The sequence below is a fragment of the Phycodurus eques genome, chromosome 5, assembly GCF_024500275.1.
Source record: "Phycodurus eques isolate BA_2022a chromosome 5, UOR_Pequ_1.1, whole genome shotgun sequence".
Lineage (NCBI taxonomy): Eukaryota > Metazoa > Chordata > Actinopteri > Syngnathiformes > Syngnathidae > Phycodurus > Phycodurus eques.
Window position 1 is genome coordinate 32415251 of NC_084529.1, and position 20771 is coordinate 32436021.

General features: G+C 50.7%; 1 protein-coding gene across 4 annotated transcripts in view; it reads right to left on the reverse strand.

Moving 5' to 3' along the window:
- LOC133402536 (receptor-type tyrosine-protein phosphatase beta-like) overlaps nt 1-20771 on the reverse strand; it is a 34966-nt gene that overhangs the window by 6657 nt on the left and 7538 nt on the right. For all 4 annotated transcript variants that reach the window (XM_061676415.1, XM_061676414.1, XM_061676416.1 and 1 more), the window contains exons 3-16: nt 19717-20005; nt 8462-8737; nt 8126-8392; nt 7585-7851; nt 7212-7475; nt 6868-7131; nt 6531-6794; nt 5674-5937; nt 5334-5603; nt 4463-4726; nt 3991-4257; nt 2718-3014; nt 1121-1399; nt 120-269 (exon numbers count right to left, since the gene is read on the reverse strand). In XM_061676415.1, the coding sequence (XP_061532399.1) occupies nt 120-269; nt 1121-1399; nt 2718-3014; nt 3991-4257; nt 4463-4726; nt 5334-5603; nt 5674-5937; nt 6531-6794; nt 6868-7131; nt 7212-7475; nt 7585-7851; nt 8126-8392; nt 8462-8737; nt 19717-20005 (3682 nt within the window). The remainder of the gene's footprint in view (nt 1-119; nt 270-1120; nt 1400-2717; nt 3015-3990; nt 4258-4462; nt 4727-5333; nt 5604-5673; nt 5938-6530; nt 6795-6867; nt 7132-7211; nt 7476-7584; nt 7852-8125; nt 8393-8461; nt 8738-19716; nt 20006-20771) is intronic.

Sequence of the window (20771 nt, forward strand, 5' to 3'; positions counted from 1 at the left end):
AGGAGTGTAATCGCAATCAGGGATCATGCATAAAATAACAATCCCGATAATAACGGTGTAATAACAATCAGTGACAGCGGCGCAACAGTTGTGAACGAGTGCGCGTGACGGCTTCCTGCCTTCGGACTCGGTGACGACGACGCTGAAGAATTTGACGGCGCCGTTGACGTCGCTGAACCAGCTGCAGTTGAAGCGGAACAAGATGGACGACGCGCTCGCCAGCGCCGATGCGGCGTCCACTCGCGTGTTGACGGGTGGCACCGGAGGACCTGAGGACAGGGCGACCGTTTCAGGCAAAGTTGACCTTTGACCTTTACATACTGTCCGTTTGACACGCACACGTAGTATCCTCATCACATGATGAACTTTTGAACAAAATGTATTGAATACCTGTCTGACATAAAAGGGGGACGGAACTTAAAACCTTTTTTTGGTGAGCTTCCACTCGTCAAAAGACACTAAGAATAAGAATTAAACAATTTCCACCATCTCAGGGGGCCGCCACATTTGGCAACAGCGCCCTCTGCCGTCGACCAAAATCAACATCACAACGTCTGGCGCTCGTGTGGCGAAGGTCACGTGACCGAAAGCCAGAAACAGCCGGAGGACTCCCCTGAGGCTCGGATCGGGCACGTGCGCAAACATTTTCGGGGGCAGGCGCGCTAGCCAGTAAAAGGGCGCCAGAATTATTCATACCATTAAGAAAAAGCTGTAGCATGTATTTAACTTATGTATTTATTTCTGTTAACACAATAAACACAGTCAATGTTAACAGTCACTATCAACGATTAACAAGGGAGGTGGAGAGAGGCTACAGTGGATATAAAAAGTCAACTAACCCCTGTTCCAACGACGGCTTTTTGGAAAGATAATGGTTAGGGGGCCTAGGTGCAAGGCTGGAGCGTTGGCCCAGTTCTCCCGAGGACTCCAATAAACACTTTGGGTAGAATTCATGTCAGAAGGCACGACGGGATGCTTTAAAGTCACTATGCGAAAGTTTGGGCTTGCCGGCTCGTTAGCGCCACCAACTGGTAAAAGTCTGTTGTCGAGGGTCCAAACGGGTCAAATTGGAGCCTAGGGGTCCGCGAGCGACCCCTTCGGAGCGGCGCTCGGTACTTACGGTCGATCATGGTGACCACGTTGTCATGCGCCGGTTCGCTGGCGCTGCCGTCCGAGATGACTTTCACCCTCACGTCGTAGCGCTTGTGAGGCTCCAGCAGGCCGATCACGTAGGCGGCCGGGCGCCGGTCCCAGCGGCGCGAGTAGACCAGACTCCCCGAGTCCTCATGTGCGCACTCCACAGCGTAGGAGTCAAAGTCGGTCTCCGGGGGCGCCCAGGAGCAGGAAACGGACGTGGAGCTGTGGGGGCGGCAGCGGAGGCCCACGACTGGCGACGGCTCTGCGGAAGCGCCGGATCGGTTAAGAAAACTGCAATCGGGTCACCTTCCGGCTATCTGGAGCCACTGGCGACCGAGTCGAAAACTGAGTCTGAATCGTGTCGAGAATTGAAAAGCTGGCATTTTGTCTCCCCGGCACGGCGGACGAGCGGTTAGCGCCTCCGCCTCAGAGTTCAGAGGTCAAGCACGCCAGTCAGATCGATTGGAGACTCCAAACTGTCCGCGGGCGAGAACGCGTCTTCGTCGACACGTTCCCCGCCGTCGGCTGGCGACCAGTGCGGGGCGCGACCCGCCGGAAAGGCACCCGGGTGAGGATGTGCGCGTTTCATTCGGCGTCGCGCTTAGCGTGAGCGGTGAGCACCTCTGCCCCACACTTTTGGGTTTGAATCTGGGCTGCGGCCTTCCTGTGTGCAGTTCGCATGTTAGCTTGTTAGCCTTCAGTGGGTTTTTCCTCTCACGGTAAAAAAACAGAAGACCAAAAAAAGTTCCATACGTTTGTCTTCAATGCAGCGACCAGGCTACTGTTCGTCTATTGGAGAGCAGTCCATTATTTGTCTCCAGGCGGTCTGAAATGAGCGGGGGGTCTTCGGTCTACCAGGGTGCCCCCAGGCGGCATTTGGAGCTTACAGACAGCGTTAGAAAACATTTTCGCGAGCTCAGTTAGTGCCCTACTTGCTCATTGGGTTGTCGGAAGTGTTTGACTTACTGGGATTCGGACCTTTGTACTGCGCTAAAATCCTTAAGGCGTCTTCTGCCTTTCGCCAGAGGAGACTTGAAATATTTCACGTGTGTCCCGGACTTTTTTTTTTTCCTTTGGCAGGCACGTGTCACGAGCGCTCTTTACTTGCCGTGCACACGAGACTCTCTCGCATCCAAAACGCCGCCGTTGGTGTTTTATCGCACACTGTTGACAGCGTTACGGTCGCTTTATTCTGCGGCCTTTGTTTCCGAAAAAGAAAACTAACTATTGATGTTGCACTTTCCTAAAATGAAGAGATCAGTGCCAAGATATTCACAAAAATGAATATATTTTTATTTCTATTTCTGTGCATGCAATTGTCAAGGTCATCCTCACTTTCTTAAAAAGGTGTTCAACAAAGCACTTTCAAAGTGTAAATGTTTTAAAAATGGGATGTTTTCATGTTCTTCATTGTTGTTCACTTCTCTAGAAGTGTTTCACGACTTGGTGACAAGAGGAAACCGCGGGCCCAAGGGTGGCGACAGTTGAGACCCGATGCCCTAAGAAGAGCCTAACGAGGACGAGCGCAATAGAAAACGGATGTTTGAGTGTGTCGCGGATGTGCGGGTGACGCCACCTACTGGTGCGAACGCTGCGCTGGACGGGCGGGCTGTAGGAGGGCGCGGCCCCGCCCCCGCCCCGCGAGGCTCCGCTGACTGTGCGCAGGCTGACGTTGTAGAGGCGTCCGGGGAACAAGCCTCTCAGGATGCGACTGGCGGACCGGCGACTCTCGTACGGGTTGACCGCGAAACCGCGGTCGGGAGGCGTCCAGCGCACGTCAAAGTCGTCGTAGTCGCAGTCCGCGGGGGCGGTCCAGGTGACCTCCAGGGACGTGTTGGTCACCCCTCGGAATAGCAAGGAGCCCGGCGATCTGGGAGCTGAGAGCCAGGACACATTAGCGCCCGACCCCCGACCCCTCTAGGCCTAGCCGCTTCCGATATCGAGAGTGATTTCGACAGAGTCAGCCATTTTGGATGAGTAGGGCTGTAATGGTAAAGTTTGGAATCGGGAAATGTACAACTTTAAGGCACAAACCCGTGCCAGCTTCGAAAAGGCAGAACTACGACACGCCCCTTCCAAGTCCTGGAGTTTGGGCCTCGAATCCAAAAAAAGCCGTACGAGCTCACAGTGCTACGGGACTTCTAATCATTGATATTATGATTTGAAGTTTGCTGAAAACATGCGAGCCTGCCCTCGATTGAAGATAAATTTCGTTCAGCAAGTCTCCTCCAACTGCGCGTCATTTGACTCCTTTTTCCGGTGACGGTCATCTGGCCGGTGTGAGCGAAACTGCGCTAATGCTAGTCGGACCGCACGGAACACTAATAACTTCCCGTTATTAATTGCTGAGCATCCGAGCTCACCGAGGTGGGCGGTATGGGAGCGTTTGGTCTCCCCGTTCCACATACATGCATGCAGGGGGGTGCAAAGGGTGGACGGTGCGGTGGCCCACGACATTTGCACGCCGCTGCAGGCGTAGAAATCGTGCAGTCGACGAGATCCAAACCGCTTGCCGTCAGAAAACCTCCACACGGCTGACGTGGCTTCTACCCAGAAGAAAATGTAGGTGCCAGGCCGGTGAAGTGGTATCGGTGTTTAGTATCGTGCATTTCCACGAGTAAGAGTAACAGACTTGCACATTTGCGATCTGTATCGGTGCATCCCTCGTTATTAAAATGGATTGATTTGTCGCTGGCGTTGTAATTATGCCACAGCCATGCTATCAAAGATGGCGTCCAAGTAGCGTTCCAAAACCATTTCAAGAAAATAACAAAACAAAAAACAAATCTCTCAAGTGATTCGGATTCGTGACCGATTGTGAACGCAGCCGGTCCGCGGCGGTCGGGGCCTCACCTGTCCTCCCGTGCACGCCGGTGCCGTTCGCGAGATCGCCGCTGAGGCTCAGGACGTCGACGCGGTAAAGCCGGCCCGGCGTCAGGTCGCCGAAAATGAACTCCATGACGTCCGATCCCAGCCGCTCCTGCGCTCGCAGCGAGCCGTCGGGGGCGGACAGCGACACCCGGTAGCCGTCCACGCCGCCCTGGCCCCGCCGCCACAACACCCGCAGCTGGTCACAAGCGTCGCCGCTCTCGGCACGCAGAGACGTGACGGCGGACGGAGCTGACGGAAGACGACGTGGCGCCGACGTGAGCGCGGCGGCAAACGTGAGCATCATGATGATGATGATGACGTTGATGAAGGTGAAGACGATGGCATGACGACGGCGGTGATGATGATGATAACAATTATGACGGCAATGATGTGGACAATGGCGACGGCGATGAAGATGGCGGCGCGGTGTCGTATGTGCCGAGCATGCCCGGACCTGTCCTGGCCCAAACGGCGGAGCGGTTGCTCAAAGGTCCGCTGCGCGTGACGACCTCCATCCGGTAGACGGAACCGGGTGCGAGTCCTCCGAACCAGCAGTCCAGGCCGGACGGCCCGGTCCGGCGCCGCTCCAGCAGGACCTCGTCGGCGCCGTACAGGAGAATGTCGTACGAGTCCAAGTCGCCCGCCGGCCGGGACCAGCTCAAGGCCAGACCGGTGCCGGTGTCGCTTTTGACGGACAGCTGGGTGGCGGCCGCGGGACCTGACGGGAGCACCGAGGGACTCACGTCCTCAACGTGCAACGTGAAAAAATCCACCAGTAATTGAGGTCTCCCTCAAAAAGTTTACAATCGCTAAAAGTAATGGCCTATTTTTCCTACAGTATAATTCCATGAATAAGGGCAAAGACACTTTTTTTTGCTCATTTTGCCATTTTTGATGCTGCCTTGGTTTTCTATGGGTAAATGTCTCCCATGCTGAAAGAGCCAGGCTTAAAGTTCAAATTTTAGGCCATAACGGTGAAGAGATAAATACACTCATTCCATGGCAGTCCAATGCAAATGTCATCTGAACAACAAGAATTCTTCAACTTAAAAAATCATATCAATCACCGGATATCCGCCAAGTAAATAAATTCCGCCAAGTGCCAATCATTCAAATACTCATCAGTCAACTGAATTGATTTTCAAAATGAAATTCAGCGGGCCATGTCTTTACCGTTATTGATCAAATGATTTGAAAATGAGTCGAATACGTGTGTTGCTTTGGCAATTCTACAAGTATTTGGGGGGGGGGGGCGCGTCAAGTACTGGCAGATTTTTTTCTCTTGGCTGCAGGCAGCCCATCCCGTCACAAACAGGAAGTCTTACGTGTGCGAGCCCGGGCGCTGACCCCGAGGCTTTGGACTTCGCCGCTAGTGGTCCGGACCAGGACGCCGTAGCGCCTTCCCGGGCTGAGACCGTGAAAGGTGTGCCGTGCGAGGGCGCCGGTCGGCGTGGCGTTGGCGAGGACGGCGCCTCGCTCGTCCAGAAGCTGCAGGAAGTAGCCGTCGGACACGCCCGTCGCTTCCCGCCAGCTCGCCCGCAGCCCGTCGGTCCCGGCCGGATTCTCCACGAGCAGCGCCGTTACCGCCGACGGGACTGAGCGCAGCGCACGGTTCAGAGAGCGAGCGGTACCGAAGCGGCCCGACCGCCCGGACCGGAAGCTCACCTGTGCGTCCGCTGGCTGTTTGGTTGCTGGAGAGGTCGCCGCTGAACGCCTGAACCGTCACGCCGTACAGCTGACCTGGCCGCAGCGAGCCGAACACGACCCGATTGTGGAGTTTGAGGACAGGCCGCGCGGCCAGCTGCTGATGCTGCCTGTACAGAACCGCCGTGTATCCGTCCACGTCGCCCTCGCCCGGCGTCCAGCTCACCGTCAAACTGCTGCTGTCGCCGTCGTTACTCACCTGGATGTTCTTCACCTGGCTGGGAACTAAACATGAAACCCCCATCATTATCCTCCTCATCGTCACCGTCATCATCAACAACATGACGACGAGCTGCTCGGTGTCATTCCTGTGATTGACAGGTGTATGTGCAGTTCACAACGCCGGCACATATTAACAATCAGAGGTCACACTGAAGAGTGTGTGACGGCAATCAATGAGCAAAATAGTGGAATAGTGATCATGCTAATTCGTGAAATATCAATCAGTGGTCATGCTAATCAGCATGTAATAGCAGTCACTGATCATGCCGACAATTGTGTAATATCAATTAGTGATCCTGCTAGTAAACATGTCATAACAATCAGTGAGCATGCCAATAATCATGTAATACAATCACTAATCATGTTAATAATTCTGCAATATCAAGCAGTGACCATGTTAATAAACATGTCATAACAATCAACGATCATGTTAATAATCGTGTAATAGAATCACTGATCATGTTAATAATTGTGTAATATCAATCAGCGACCATGCTAAAAAACAATCAGTGATGCTCATGAAGATGTGAAAATGTGTGAGCGGTTGGGAAGCTCTGTTACACGTGTGGCGTTGTTTATGCGTGTGTGCGGCTGACCCGTGCGGCCCTCGATGAACCGGGTCCTCTGGTTGGGTCCGCTGAAGGTGGACACCAAGACCTTGTAGAGGCGCCCGGGTGTGAGCGAGCTCACGCAGCACTCGCCCACGCCACCGCCCAGGGTGAGCGGAGGGAACACCTTCATGTCGTTGAATAGCAGCTGCACCTCGTAGTGGTCCACATCGCCCAGGGCCGCCGCCCACACCACCCAAAGCTCCCGCGAGGACCGACGGGCGACACGTAAGGAGCGCACCGCCGCCGGGACTGGACAAAGAGCGGAGCTGCACCTGAGTCCTGGCTCATCACTCGATCAAACACAGCATAGCGAGAGACTCACAGGTGCAACCATGGGTGGAGGTGCTGGCCTCGTAGGTGCCGCTCCAGGTGCTGATCACCACTGTGTAGAGTCGACCCGGGACCAGGCCGTGAAAGACACATTCGTTCCGCATCCTGGATACAGTCTGGTTCTGCAGCACGGCGTTGTTGTGCTTGATGGACACGAGGTACAGGTCAAAGTCTCCGGAGGCGGGTCGCCAATACACCCTCAGGAAGTCGTCACGGGCGCCGTGTGTCGCCGTGGGGTTCTGAACCTTCGACGGTTCTAGGCAACGTCAACCATTCAAAGTAAGAACTTCATGTCTGACTCTCATCCACTTCCTGTCTGCTGCATGCGGCACTCACGTGTCCTCCCCAGGATGGAGGTGTGGTTCTGGAAAGTTCCGCTGCGAGTGCTTATGGAGATGTTGTAGAGGCGTCCTGAAACCAGGGAGCTAAAAACGCACTGGTGACTGGATTTGGAGACGACCAGCGTGTGAAGCGCCTTGTCTCGGTCCCTCAGGGCCACCACGTAACTGTCCACCTCCCCAAAAGCGGGACGCCACGACACGCTGAGGAAGTCCATGCGCCCGTTATTACTGACAGTTACCTCACCAACAGCAGCGGGTACTGGGGGGAGGGGGTGGGTGGGGACGGGGGATTAGGTTTAAACAAGAAGACCCACAAGAAGTTGACAACAGTTTCCTAGTGTCAGTGCTGTCCAGAGTGGCGGTCTTACCGGTGCTCCCCTCAGCCACCGTCTGCCTGGACGTGCGCCCCTCTCGGACCGTCGTCACCACCACCCTGTAGTGGGCGCCGGGCTTCAGGTCACGGAAGTTCAGGCTGGTGGCGTCGGCCGGGACGCTCTGGTTCTTGATCACGCTGCCCTCGTGTACCAGCAGGACCAAGTATAAGTCCACGTCCCCGCCGGCCTGCTCCCACTGTACCAGAAGACTCTCTGTGCTTCCCAAATTAAAAACCTGCAGCCTGGTGACCTGAGATGGAGCTGAGGGGACACCGCAACCGTCACACACAAAATGACAACGCTACAACCATGAGGACGCAATAAGAACACCACAACCAGACACTCATCTATTTGTTTTATGCCACTTGTTCTCATTAGGTTTGCGGGTGAGCTGAAGCCTATACCAGTTGACAAGCAGTCACACATTCACACTGTCCCTGAGTGGAAGTGAAGTGGACCACTACACCATCAGTGAGTCTAAGAAGCAAAATGTCAGAGACGAAAAGATGCTGAGAGTCATTCAAAGAACTCTTACTGGTCCATGCGTTGACCGAGGTGGAGCTACTCAGGTTGCCACTGCTGGTCGTCACGGTGACGGTGTAAAGGCGCCCCGAGGCGAGCTCGTGGAAGGCGCACCCCGTGGCCTCCCGGGGTAAGAGGCTCCGGGCCGCGGCCGAGTCGGACCGGGCCTGTCGGATGACTGCCGTGTAGCCGTCCCACTCACCTGACGGGGGGCGCCATTGGACATGGACGGCAGAGTCGTCGGCCCAATGGACGCGAAGCTGCAGGACGGGCCCGGGGGCTGACGAGCAAAAAAAAACCTCAGAAATAGGAAGGCCAGGCAGTCACAGAAGTGAAAGTAAGGACTAACCGAGTCGTCCTTGACAGCGCGCCGTGCTGATCATGATCCCGCTGTGCACCGTAACCTCCGCAGCGTAGATCCGACCCCCTATCAGGCCCAAGACGTCGGCAGAGAACACATAGCTCCGGCTCAGCTTCTCGATGGTTTCATTGGCCAGAACTGTGGAGCCGTTCCACAGAAGCACGCTGTATTTCTCCCAGTAGCCACTGGGAGGCGTCCAGGTGAGACGTAACGCTGTGCCATCAGAAACCGACACGGCGGACAACGCCGACACCCCATCAGGAACTGAAACACCCCAACAACACCCACAATAAAGCTGCAGTACCTGCACTTCTAAAGTGTAATTCATTGCGTGACAAAGCTCATAACTCAATTTACTGCTGTGTCAAATCCAATTCCGCCATCGAAAAGAACCAAAATGTAACTAAACTGTTCCAGCTCCCCCCAAAAAACTTCAATTTCTGAATAAAGAAAATGAGTACTGTATCAAATAAAACATATTTAAGAAAAAATGAGCCTATCGAAATAAAATGCTTTCATAAAGTGTAATTACCGAATGTGCTATAATGCAGCCCTACGAGCGGCACGAGCCGGTGCAAATTGTTGGCCGTTCCCAAGCCCGGATAAATGCAGAGGGTTGCGTCAGGAAGGGCACCCGGCTTAAAACTTTCCCAAACAAATATGATAATTCATCCAAGGAATTTCGTACGGAACGGTCGTAGCCCAGGTTAACGTCTGCCACCTTCTTAGGCAGAAAGAGAAGAGGGAACCACAGAGCAGAGAATTGAATGTGGGGACTTTGAATGTTTGCGGCACGGTGGTAAACTGGTTAGCACATCTGCCTCACAGTTTTGAGGACCGAGGTTCAAATCCCGGCCTCGCATGTGTGGAGTTTGCATGTTCTCCCCGTGCCTGCGTGGGATTTCTCCAGGTACTACGGTTTCTTCCCACATCCCAAAAACATGCGTGGTAGGTTAATTGAATCAGAATCAGAATCAGAATCATCTTTATTTGCCAAGTATGTCCAAAACACACAAGGAATTTGTCTCCGGTAGTTGGAGCCGCTCTAGTACAGCATGAGTGGCCAGTATATGCAAATAGTGCAGCATGGCGAGACAACTACAGTGAGTGCACGAGTCATACATCATTGGCCCCACAGAAATGTGACCACGAACTCAAGTCAAAAAATTGCCAGCTTATTGTAATGTAATTATAGGTTAGGTGTTTAAGAAGTTGATCGCAAGAGGGAAGAAGCTGTTGGAATGTCTACTAGTTATAGTTTGCGTTGATCGGTAGCGCCTACCTGAGGGAAGGAGCCGGAAGAGCCGGTGACCGGGGTGCAGACGGTCCGAGAGGATTTTGCACGCCCTTGTCTTAGTTCTGGCAGCGTGCAAGTCCTCAATGGTGGGTAGGGGGGTACCGACAATCCTTTCAGCAGTTTTGATTGTCCGTTGCAGTCGGAGTTTGTCCTTTTTTGTAACGGCACCAAACCAGACTGTGATGGAAGAACACAGGACCGATTCGATGACCGCTGTGTAGAACCGTCTCAGCAGCTCCGGTGGGAGGCCGTGCTTTCTCAGAAGCCGCAGGAAGTACATCCTCTGCTGGGCCTTTTTGAGGACGGAGTTGATGTTGGTCGCCCACTTCAGGTCCTGAGAGATTGTAATTCCCAGGAATTTGAAGGTCTCGACGGTTGACACAAGGCAGCTGGACAACGTGAGGGGCAGCTGTGGCGAAGGATGCCTCCTGAAGTCCACGATCATCTCTACAGTCTTGATCGTGTTCAGCTCCAGGTTGTGTCGGCCGCACCGCAGCTCCAGCAGCTCCGCTTCCTGTCGATATGCAGACTCGTCACCGTCCTCAATGAGGCCGATGACAGTGGTGTCATCTGCAAACTTCAGGAGTTTGACAGTCGGGTTCGCTGAGGTGCAGTCGTTCGTGTAGAGAGAGAAGAGAGAAGAGCAGCGGAGAGAGGACACAACCTTGGGGCGCCCCAGTGCTGATGGTGAGTCTGGATGAGGTGGCCTCCCCCAGCCTGACCTGCTGTGTCCTGCCCGTCAGAAAGCTGTAAATCCACTGGCAGATGGCAGGTGAGACGCTGAGCTGGAGAAGCTTGGTTGAAAGGAGTTCAGGGATGATGGTGTTGAACGCTGAGCTGAAGTCCACGAACAGGATCCTCGCGTAGGTCCCTGCACTGTCGAGGTGTTCTAGGATGAAGTGCAGTCCCGTATTGACTGCATCATCGGCAGACCTGTTCGCTTGGTAGGCAAACTGCAGGGGGTCCAGCAGGGGACCTGTGACACTCTAGAGGTGGTCCAGCACGAGACGTTCAAAGGACTTCGTGACCACAGATGTCAAAGCGACAGGCCTGTAGTCATTCAGACCAGAGATTGCAGGTTTCTTGGGGACTGGAATGATGGTGGAGCGTTTGAAACAGGATGGAACTTCGCACATTTCCAAAGATCTGTTGAAGATCTGAGTGAAGACTGGAGCGAGCTGGTCCGCGCAGACTTTGAGGCAGGATGGGGACACATGGTCCGGGCCTGCCGCTTTGTTAATCTTCTGTTGTTTGAAGATGCGTCTCACATCCTGTTCATGGATGGTTAACGCAGAAGTCAGAGGTGTGGTTGTGGTCGCGGGTGCGGCCGGGTGGTTGTGTGGTGTGAAACTGTCCTTTTCAAATCTGCAGTAGAAGGTATTCAAGTCGTCGGCTAGTGTGCTATTGTTCTCAGCTTGGGGGGGATCGTCCCTTGTAATTAGTCAGCGATTGGAATGCATGCCAGACTGATTTAGAGTCGTTCGCGCTAAACTGTTTTTCCAACTTTGCTGCATAGATCCTCTTTGCAATGTTAATTTCTTTAGTCAGCTGGTTTCTAGCTCGATTATACAGGGCCCTGTCCCCGCTCTGATATGCGTCTTCCTTAGCTTGGCGAAGCTGCTTAAGTTTAGCAGTGAACCACGGCTTGTTGTTGTTGAATGTGCGAAATGATTTTGTTGGTACACAAACCTCTTCACAGAAACTGATATAGGATGTGACAGTGAAGACTCTAAATTGCCCGTAGGTGTGAATGTGAGTGCAAATGGTTGTTTGTCTATATGTGCCCTGCGATTGGCTGGCGACCAGTTCAGGGTGTACCCCGCCTCTCGCTTGAAGATAGCTGGGATAGACTCCAGCATTCCCGCGACCCCAGTGTGGAAAAGCGGTACAGAAAATGGATGGATGGATGAACTTTGAATGTTGGGACTATGACAGGAAAATCTCGGGAGTTGGTTGACATGATGATTAGGAGAAAGGTTGATATATTGTGTGTCCATGAGACCAGGTGGCAAGGCAGTAAGGCTAGAAGTTTAGGGGCAGGGTTTCAATTATTTTACCATGGTGTAGATGGGAAGAGAAATGGAGTCGAGGTTATTTTAAAAGAAGAGTTGGCTAAGAATGTCTTGGAGGTGAAAAGATCGAGGGATGAGGCTGAAACTTCAAATTGAGGCTGTTATGTATAATGTGATTAGCGGCTATGCCCCACAGGTAGGATGTGACCTAGAGGTGAAAGAGAAATTCTGGAAGGAGCTAGACGAAGTGGTTCTGAGCATCCCGGACAGAGAGAGAGTCGTGATTGGTGCAGATTGTAATGGACATGTTGGTGAAGGTAATCGGGGTGATGGGTAAGTACGGCATCCAGGAAAGGAACTTGGAGGGACAGATGGTGGTAGACTTTGCAACAAAGATGCAAATGGCTGTAGTGAACACTTTTTTTCCCCCAGAAGAGGCACGAACATAGGGTGACCTGCAAGAGCGGAGATAGAAGCACGCAGGTTGATTACATCTTGTGCAGACGATGTCATCTGAAGGAGGTTACTGACGTGTGGCTAGACAGCGTAGGATGGTGGTGTGTAAAATGACTCTGGTGGTGGGGAGGAAGATTAAAAAAACAAAGGCATAGCAGAGAACCATGTGGTGGAAGCTGAGATAGGAAGAGTGTTGTGTGGCTTTTCAGGAAGAGCTTCGACAGGCTCTCGGTGGACAGGAGGAGCTTCCAGAAGACTGGACCACTGCAGCCAAGGTGATCAGAGAGGCAGGCAGGAGAGTACTTGGAGAGAAGGAGACTTGGTGGTGGAACCTCAAAGTACAGGAAATCATACAAGGAAAAAGGTTAGCTAAGAAGTGGGACACTGAGAGGACTGAGGAGAGGAGACAAGAATACAGAGAGATGTGACGTAGGGCCAATATAAAGGTGGTAAAGGCCAAACCAAACAAGAGGAATATGATGAATATGATATGTATGCCAGGTTGGACATTAAAGATGGGGGGGAAAAAGATCGATACAGGTTGGGCAGCCAGAGCGATAGAGATGGGAAGGATGTGCAGCAGGTTAGGGTGATTAAGGATAGAGATGGAAATGTGTTGACTGGTGCCAATAATGTGCTGGATAGAATGAAAGAATACTTTGAGGAGTTGATGAATTGCGAAAATTAGAGAGAAAGAAGAGTTGAAGAGGCAAGTGTGGTGAACCAGGAAGTGGCAATGATTAGTAAGGGGGGAAGTTAGAAAGGCATTAAAGAAGATGAAAAATGGAAGGGCAGGTGGTCCTAATGACATTCCTGTGGAAGTATGGAAGCATCTAGGAGAGGTGGCTGTGGAGTTTTTGACCAGCTTGTTCAATAAAATTCTAGCGCGTGAGAAGATGCCTGAGGAATGGAGGAAAAGTGTGCTGGTGCCCATTTTTAAGAACAATGGTGATGTGCAGAGCTGTGGGAACTATAGAGGGATAAAGTTAATGAGCCACACAATGAAGTTATGGGAAAGAGTAGTAGAGTCTAGAACCAGGACAGAAGTGAGTATTTGGGAGCAACAGTATGGTTTCATGCCTAGAAAGAGTACCACAGATGCATTATTTGCCTTGAGGATGTTGATGGAAAAGTACAGAGAAGGTCAGAAGGAGCTACATTGTGTCTTTGTAGATCTAGAGAAAGCCAATGACAGAGTACCCAGAGAGGAACTGTGGTACTGCATGGAGTGGCAGAGAAGTTAGTTAGAATAATACAGGACATGTACGAGGGCAGCAGAAAATCGGTGAGGTGTGCTGTAGGTGTGACAGACGAATTTAAGGTGGAGGTGGGACTGCATCAGGGTTCAGCCCTGAGCCCCTTCCTGTTTGCAGTGGTGATGGATAGGCTGACAGATGAGGTTAGACTGGAATCCCCGTGGACCATGATGTTTGCAGATGACATTGTGATCTGCAGTGCAAGCAGGGAGCATGTGGAGGAACAGTTAGAAAGATGGAGGCCAGCACTGGAAAGGAGAGGAATGAAGATTAGCCGAAGTAAAACAGAATATGTGTGCATGAATGAGAGGGGTGGTGAGGGAAGAGTGAGGCTACAGGGAGAAGAGATAGCAAGGGTGGAGGACTTGAAATACTTGGGGTCAAGAGTCCAGAGCAATGGTGAGTGTGGTCAGGAAGTGAAGAAACGGGTCCAAGCAGGTTGGAACGGGTGGAGGACAGTGTCAGGTCTGTTACGTGACAGAAGAGTATCTGCTAGGATGAAGGGCAAAGTTTAGAAGATGGTGCTGAGGACAGCCATGATGGATGGATTAGAGAGAGTGGCACTGAAGAGACGACAAGAAGCAAAGGAAATGAAGTTTTTGAGGTTATCTATCTCTAGGAGTGAGCAGGTTGGACAGGAATAGAAATTAGCTCATCAGAGGGACGGCCAAGGTTAGACATTTTGGAGAGAGCAGACTTGGGATGGTTTGGACACATCCAGAGTAGAATGTACTGTAAACTGGTCGAAGGAGCTTCCAGGCAACAGAGTTAGAGGAAGACCAAAGAGAACATTGATGGATGTGAGGGAAGACAGAAGGAAAAGGATGACGCGCTGTGGCCACCTCTCGAGGGACAAGCCCAAAAGAAAAGAAGAATTACAGAGTGTGCTACATGTAGTATTTGTGTGTTGAATGTTTGCCTTTAAGGAGCATGACCTGGTGAGTGACATCAGGAGCTGGATTCGGGTTTGGCTGATTATTGTTCAGTGTAAGCGTCTGCTCCTTGTGAGTGTAGTCATTTTGTGTTTTTTCTCCTTGCCCATGCGCCAGGGCATTGCATGAACTTCATTGCTCCCTTTTTTTCCATTTCATTTGAGCGACAGTATATCTCAAACTCGCTTGTAACTCAAATTTGGGCATGCAAAACAATAGCAAAAAAACGAGCACAAGACAAGTCGTAACTTGCAAAACTCGTGGAAAATGTTAGCCATGTCAGTTACGGACTGCAAAACGTCAACAAAAAGACCAGCTCGGCAACTGGACTTGCTTGTTGAAGACTATTCATCTTTAATTCGAAACCTTTCTTCGGTTGTCCCATTCAAAACGATTTTGCAGAACAACTTGTCACCACGGCGGTTGACAATGACGACTCCAACCCCCATGTGACCCCCCAGAGACGGATGGGTCGACTCTACACCGAAGATTTAGGAGTGAAGAGGCCTTTTGGATTCAAAGGTTTGCCGTTGGCCTCAACGCTGCCCCTTTGAACTGTTCTGGTTCGTTTAGACAGACTATACCGGCACCCAGGTGTCAGGTGGTGGAAAAGAACCCGGGTCACGTTGGCACTCAGGTGCAGCTCTTGGGGGGCCTCGCCGCGGGCCGACAGGGTCGCCAGGGAAAAGCCGACGCCCCCCTGGGGGCGGCAACCAGGAAGCGCTCAGACGCTTGCCGCTGCCGTTGTTCTCCAGACTCAAGACGCACACGGGGGTGGGGCCTGAGCCGGATGACGATCGACATGGCGGAGAGTCAACGTGATTATTACCAGGGTTGGACAGCTACCAACAAGTGGTATAAATACTGAGTTTCTTTACTCAAAGAGGGTTTTCAGGTCTCAAATTTATATGAGTATTTCTTTTTCTGATGACGTTTTACCTGCCCTCCCAACATTTAAAAGACCTCACCAGATCTCAGATGCCAGATAGCAGGTAACTGTTCTTTCTGTTATTTCTTCTTCCTTGTGCCTCTGCCCCCAAAGTTGAGTAACCCTCGTCACCCGTATCCACCAGCACGCGCACATGCGAGGTGCTCTTCCCGCCGGTAGTCGCCACCACAGCCACCATCCAGCGGGTCCCGGGGACGAGAGACCCTAAAGCCAATGGGGCGGGGTGGCGCTTCCCAACACCTGACCGGAGACAAATTCCTTGTGTGTTTTTTGGATTTACTTGGCAAATGAAGAGGATTCTGATTCTGACTAAAGCTGACTGTAATGTACAGGAAGTGCAGACAGCGCACGGCCGGCCCACCGTGGAACTATTTGCGTGATCACCACAAAGCTAGCGGCTATTTTAATTTTTTTAAATGAAAGCTAGCTGCTAATGCTCACGAAAACAAGCATACGTGACGTCAAGCCGTGTGATTCCCACGATGCAATGTAGGTTGTTTTTTCCCCTAATAATTAACACCCTGATCGTTACGTTAAATGTCGTTGTCGTTTCTATGTATGTTAACAATGGTTCTTGGAATGTATACCTTATTTAACTGTCACATTTATTGTTGATTTATGTTGTACTGTTTTTTTTTTAATGAAACCATTACTTTAGGTAGTGTGTGAAAGAATGACCCCTTGGTCAATTCCCCCACCATAGGATTTCGAAGACGGCGCTAAATACTAAAAATAATAAGAGCTCACGACACATTGACCTAATAAAAATCATTAAGACTTCCAAGTTCCAGCATTATGGTGTAACATATCATATTTTCTTGTAGTAAAACAGTAAGTTGCACATATAGCTAAAGAAAGAGAATGCTACAAAGTGTTGGTTTCTCAGTGCTTTGGTCAAAGTAACAAGTCTCTGCAAGTCAAGGGTTTAAGTCCAAGTGAAGTCACGAGTCATTGCTGCTCAAGTCCAAGTTGAGTTGCAAGTCTTGCACCATACTGTCAAGTTGATTCTAAAGTCATGTGAGTCAAGACCACACCTCTTGGTGGATCCAGTTCTATGTGGCGGCCATTTTGAATGTGGCGCATTGACGTGGCAGCTATGGTGATGAAGGTTCTATCTATGGTCTATTGCGCATAGAGTGCTGCACAGAGAGAGAGGGGCATGGCGGCAGTGTTCACACTGAAGAATACAAAACAGGTATCTGGAATATGGAACGAGATATATCTATTTTATCTGTTCTAGGGTTATCTGTCTCCTTTGGCAACAGATTTGGAATTAGTAAACACGCTAATTCCTCACGGCTCATGAAAGTGACTCGCCTACGATGAGTACTGTTTTATGACTTGTAATGTCAACATGACCAATCACACCTAGCGTAGTAAGTTTGGATAAAATTTTAAACTTTCGAATACGTTTTTAAGATTTAAAAAAAAAAATATTCATTAACAATAATTTTGTACTGTACCGGCTGTTTTAGGCCACGATAAAAAACTACAAAACAATAATTCTGTAATGTACAGTAATATGGGTCCATATGACCTCCGAAAAAAAAAACGCTTCAACGTAACGGACGATCGGCTATAGCGGACGACCCCCTGCCCCTATTAGTACGTTACAGTGGGTACGGAAAGTTGTTAGTAGTCCTTTCCAGAGATGCTCAATTGGTTTTAAGTCAGGGCTCCGACTGAGCCATTCAAGAACAGTCACAGAGTTGTTCTGAAGCCACTCCTTCGTTATTTTAGCTGTGCGCTTAGGATCATTGTCTTGTCGGAAGGTGAACCTTCGGCCCAGTCTGAGGTCCTGAGCACTCTGGAGAAGGTTTTCGTCCAGGATATCCCTGTACTTGGCCGCAGTCATCTTTCCTTCGATTGCGACCGGTCGTCCTGTCCCTGCGCCTGAAAAACACCCCCACGGCGTGATGCTGCCGCCACTGTGCTTCACTGTTGGGACTGTATTGGACAGGCGATGAGCAGTGCCTGCTTTTCTCCACACACACCGCTTAGAATTAAGGCCAACAATTTCGATCTTGGTCTCATCAGACCAGAGATTCTTATTTCTCACCATCTTGGAGTCCTTCAGGTGTTTTTTTTTTTTTTTTTTTAGCAAACTCCATGCGGGCTTTCATGTCTTGCACTGAGGAGAGGCTTCCGTCCGGCCACTCTGCCATAAAGCCCCGATTGGTGGAGGGCTGCAGTGATGGTTGACTTTCTAGCACTTTCTCCCATCTCCTGACTGCATCTCTAGAGATCAGCCACAGTCATCTTTGGGTTCTTCTTTCCCTCTCTCACCAAGGCTCTTCTCCATCGATTGCTCAGTTTGGCCACACGGCCAGCGCTAGGAAGGGTTCTGGTCGTCCCAAACATCTTCCATTTAAGGATTATGGAGGCCACTGTGCTCTTCGGACCCTTAAGTGCAGCAGAATTTTTTATTTAACCTTGGCCAGATCTGTGCCTTGCCACAATTCTGTCTCTGAGCTCTTCAGGCAGTTCCTTTGACCTCATGATTCTCATTTGGTCTGCCATGCACTGTGAGCTGTATGGTCTTGTATAGACAGGTGTGTGGCTTTCCTAATCAAGTCCAATCAGTATCATCAAACACAGCTGGACTTCAATGAAGGTGTAGAACCATCTCAAGCATGATCAGAAGAAATAGACAGCACCCAAGTTAAATATATGTCACAGCAAAAGGTCTGAATACTTATGGCTGTGTGAGATTTCATTTTTCTTTTTTAATAAATATGCAAACAACATGCAGACCTTCAAGTTCCTGGGAATTACAGTCTCTCAGGACCTGAAGTGGGTGACCAACATCAACTCCGTGCTCAAAAAGGCCCAGCAGAGGATGTACTTCCTGCGGCTTCTGAGGAAGCACGGCCTTCCACAGGAGCTGTTGAGGAAGTTCTACACAGCGGTCATCGAATCAGTCCTGTGTTCTTCCATCACAGTCTAGTTTTGGCGCGGCTACAAAAAAGGACTTCCGGCTCCTTCCCTCAGGTAGGCGCGACCGATCGATGCAAATTAGCACTAGCAGACATTCCAACAGCTCCTTCCCTCTTGCAATCAACTTCTTAAACAGCTAACCTACAATTCCATTGCAACATGCTGGCAATTTTTTTCTGCCGGGCCAATTATATATTGCTCGTGCACTCACTGTAGTTGTCTCACCACGCTGCCCTATTTGCATATGTGTTGTTGACCAATACTCGCCACTCATGCCAGAGTAGCATCTGCTCCATTTGCACTTTGACAGTCATTGCACCGGACTATTGGGAGATTAGTCATTCGAACTGCTCTTAGTGCTAGAGGACACTGCATCTTTTTGCACAATTGTCAACAAAAAAATAAATAAATAAACATGTACCGGCATTACCAGATAACTATTAACCCTTTATTGCTCAGTGACTGTTTTTTGTCAATGTCTTCATGTCTCCAAAGTGTTCTTTGTCAATTGACCGTATGTTGTCGTACTCGAGCGGCTCCAACGACCGGACACAAATTCCTTGTGTGTTTTTTGGACGTACTTGGCAAATAAAGAGGATTCTGATTCTGATTTCAACAATTCCGTTTTTTTCTGTTAATATGGGGTGCTGTGTGTACATTAATGAGGGAAAAACTGAACTTAATTGATTTTAGCAAATGGCTGCAATATAACAGAGTGAAAAATTCAAGGGGGTCTGAATACTTTCCAGGCTCCAGCACGCCCGCGACCCTAGTGAGGAGAAGCGGCTCAGAAAATGGATGAATACTTTCCGTACCCACTGTATATCGAGGTTCCGCTGTGTAATTTATACAAAATATAGAATGTAAGGAATATATGACAATTCGTCCCAAATGTTCGTTTGGGCTTCACCCTGTTGGTGGAAAAGCGCGTTTGTGCTTGTGTGGACAACAATGGAACAATGCGAGACAGGAAGTCTGTATCCGCCTGAAAGGCGTTCCACTTCGGGACGACAGGAAGTCCACATGTCGAGGAAGCTCACGTTCATGTGCGCACACTTTTCAGCTTAGGGTTAGGTCAGGGTTCGGGTTCTGCTTTGGAAAACACTCAACGTTTTTTTTTTGTGTGGAAAACATTACTTTGACACTGACTTTTGAGTAAAAAGCTCAAGTTGATACCTCAACTTCTACACAAGGGTTCTCAACCCGACGAGCGATCTTCCACTTGAGGAAGGAACAGGAATACTTTTGGCACCCACTGGCGAACGGTCCATTGTTTGTCTTTCAGTGCACTGACATTGAGTGGTGACCAGTCCAGTCAATCAGTTCCCCATCAGGGCAAAGGCTTTATAAAATAGCGCCACGCTTCCTGTTTCCATCTCATTTTGTCATCGCGTGACCGCTTACCTGTTCGCACTGCCACTTGTCCCGCCGGTCCCGCCGGTCCGCGTTGGGCCGAGGCCACGCTGATGCGGTACACGGTTCCCGCCTGCAGCTGTGTGATGGCGCAGGTAAAGTTTGGAGCGGCCGGCGCCGTCGGCGGTAGACAATCGCTGACGCCGCCGCTAACATTGCTGCTGTGCGTGGCCGCCGCCGCTGTGAAGTTGTAGCAGACATGTTGGGAGCTGAAGGTCAGCAGCACCCAATTCACGCCGACCTTCACCTGCATAAAGGTCACCGAGCAGCTCGGCCCACTCTGAAACGGCACACGCACATGCCCCCTTTAGCATGGATACATGCTGTTGTTGTGACTTGTGCAGGATGCTCCCCCCCCCCCCTCAAGTACAAGTCGTCCATTTTTCTGCAGGCTTGGGCCAGGTGTTGGGGAATTGAACCCTCCCTGCCGGCACCAACGGCAACAACATGTACACTACCACCTCCTGTTGTGTTTATTATATACATATGCGTCATAATAATCACAGAATTACATCCAATATGCTATTCCAAACACACAGTGTATACATACAGTTTACAGTGCAGCCTTGTATATCATGGGGGATACATTACAGACCCTAAACTGCAATAGGTGAACATTTTTTTGCCTTGGGCCCCCAAGTGACTAGCTACGGCCTTGCTTCGAGTACATGGCGGTAATAAATATGCGTGCTTCAATTGGGCTTCAAGCGGCATCGAGTCGCCGGAAAAGCCCGTTAGCCTGCCTGCTTAGCCAGCAGCGGCTGGACGGGGGATCGAAGCATTTTACGAAGCGGGGGAACACCGTTCACACACGAGCTCACTTGAACTTGTATCATGAAGGGGTTTGGAGTTTTGCGCAAGCAATTCTGATTCGCCAGCGTGGCGAACGTGGGCAATATTCACTTGGCCACGTCCTGTTTCAATCGCCAACGGGCACCGCGACACCTGGCAAGAGGGAGCCCACGTCACCTCACTTGGAGAATCATTACGCTACAGCACAGGTGTCAAACTCGTGGCCCGGGGGCCAGATGCAGCCCGCCACATCA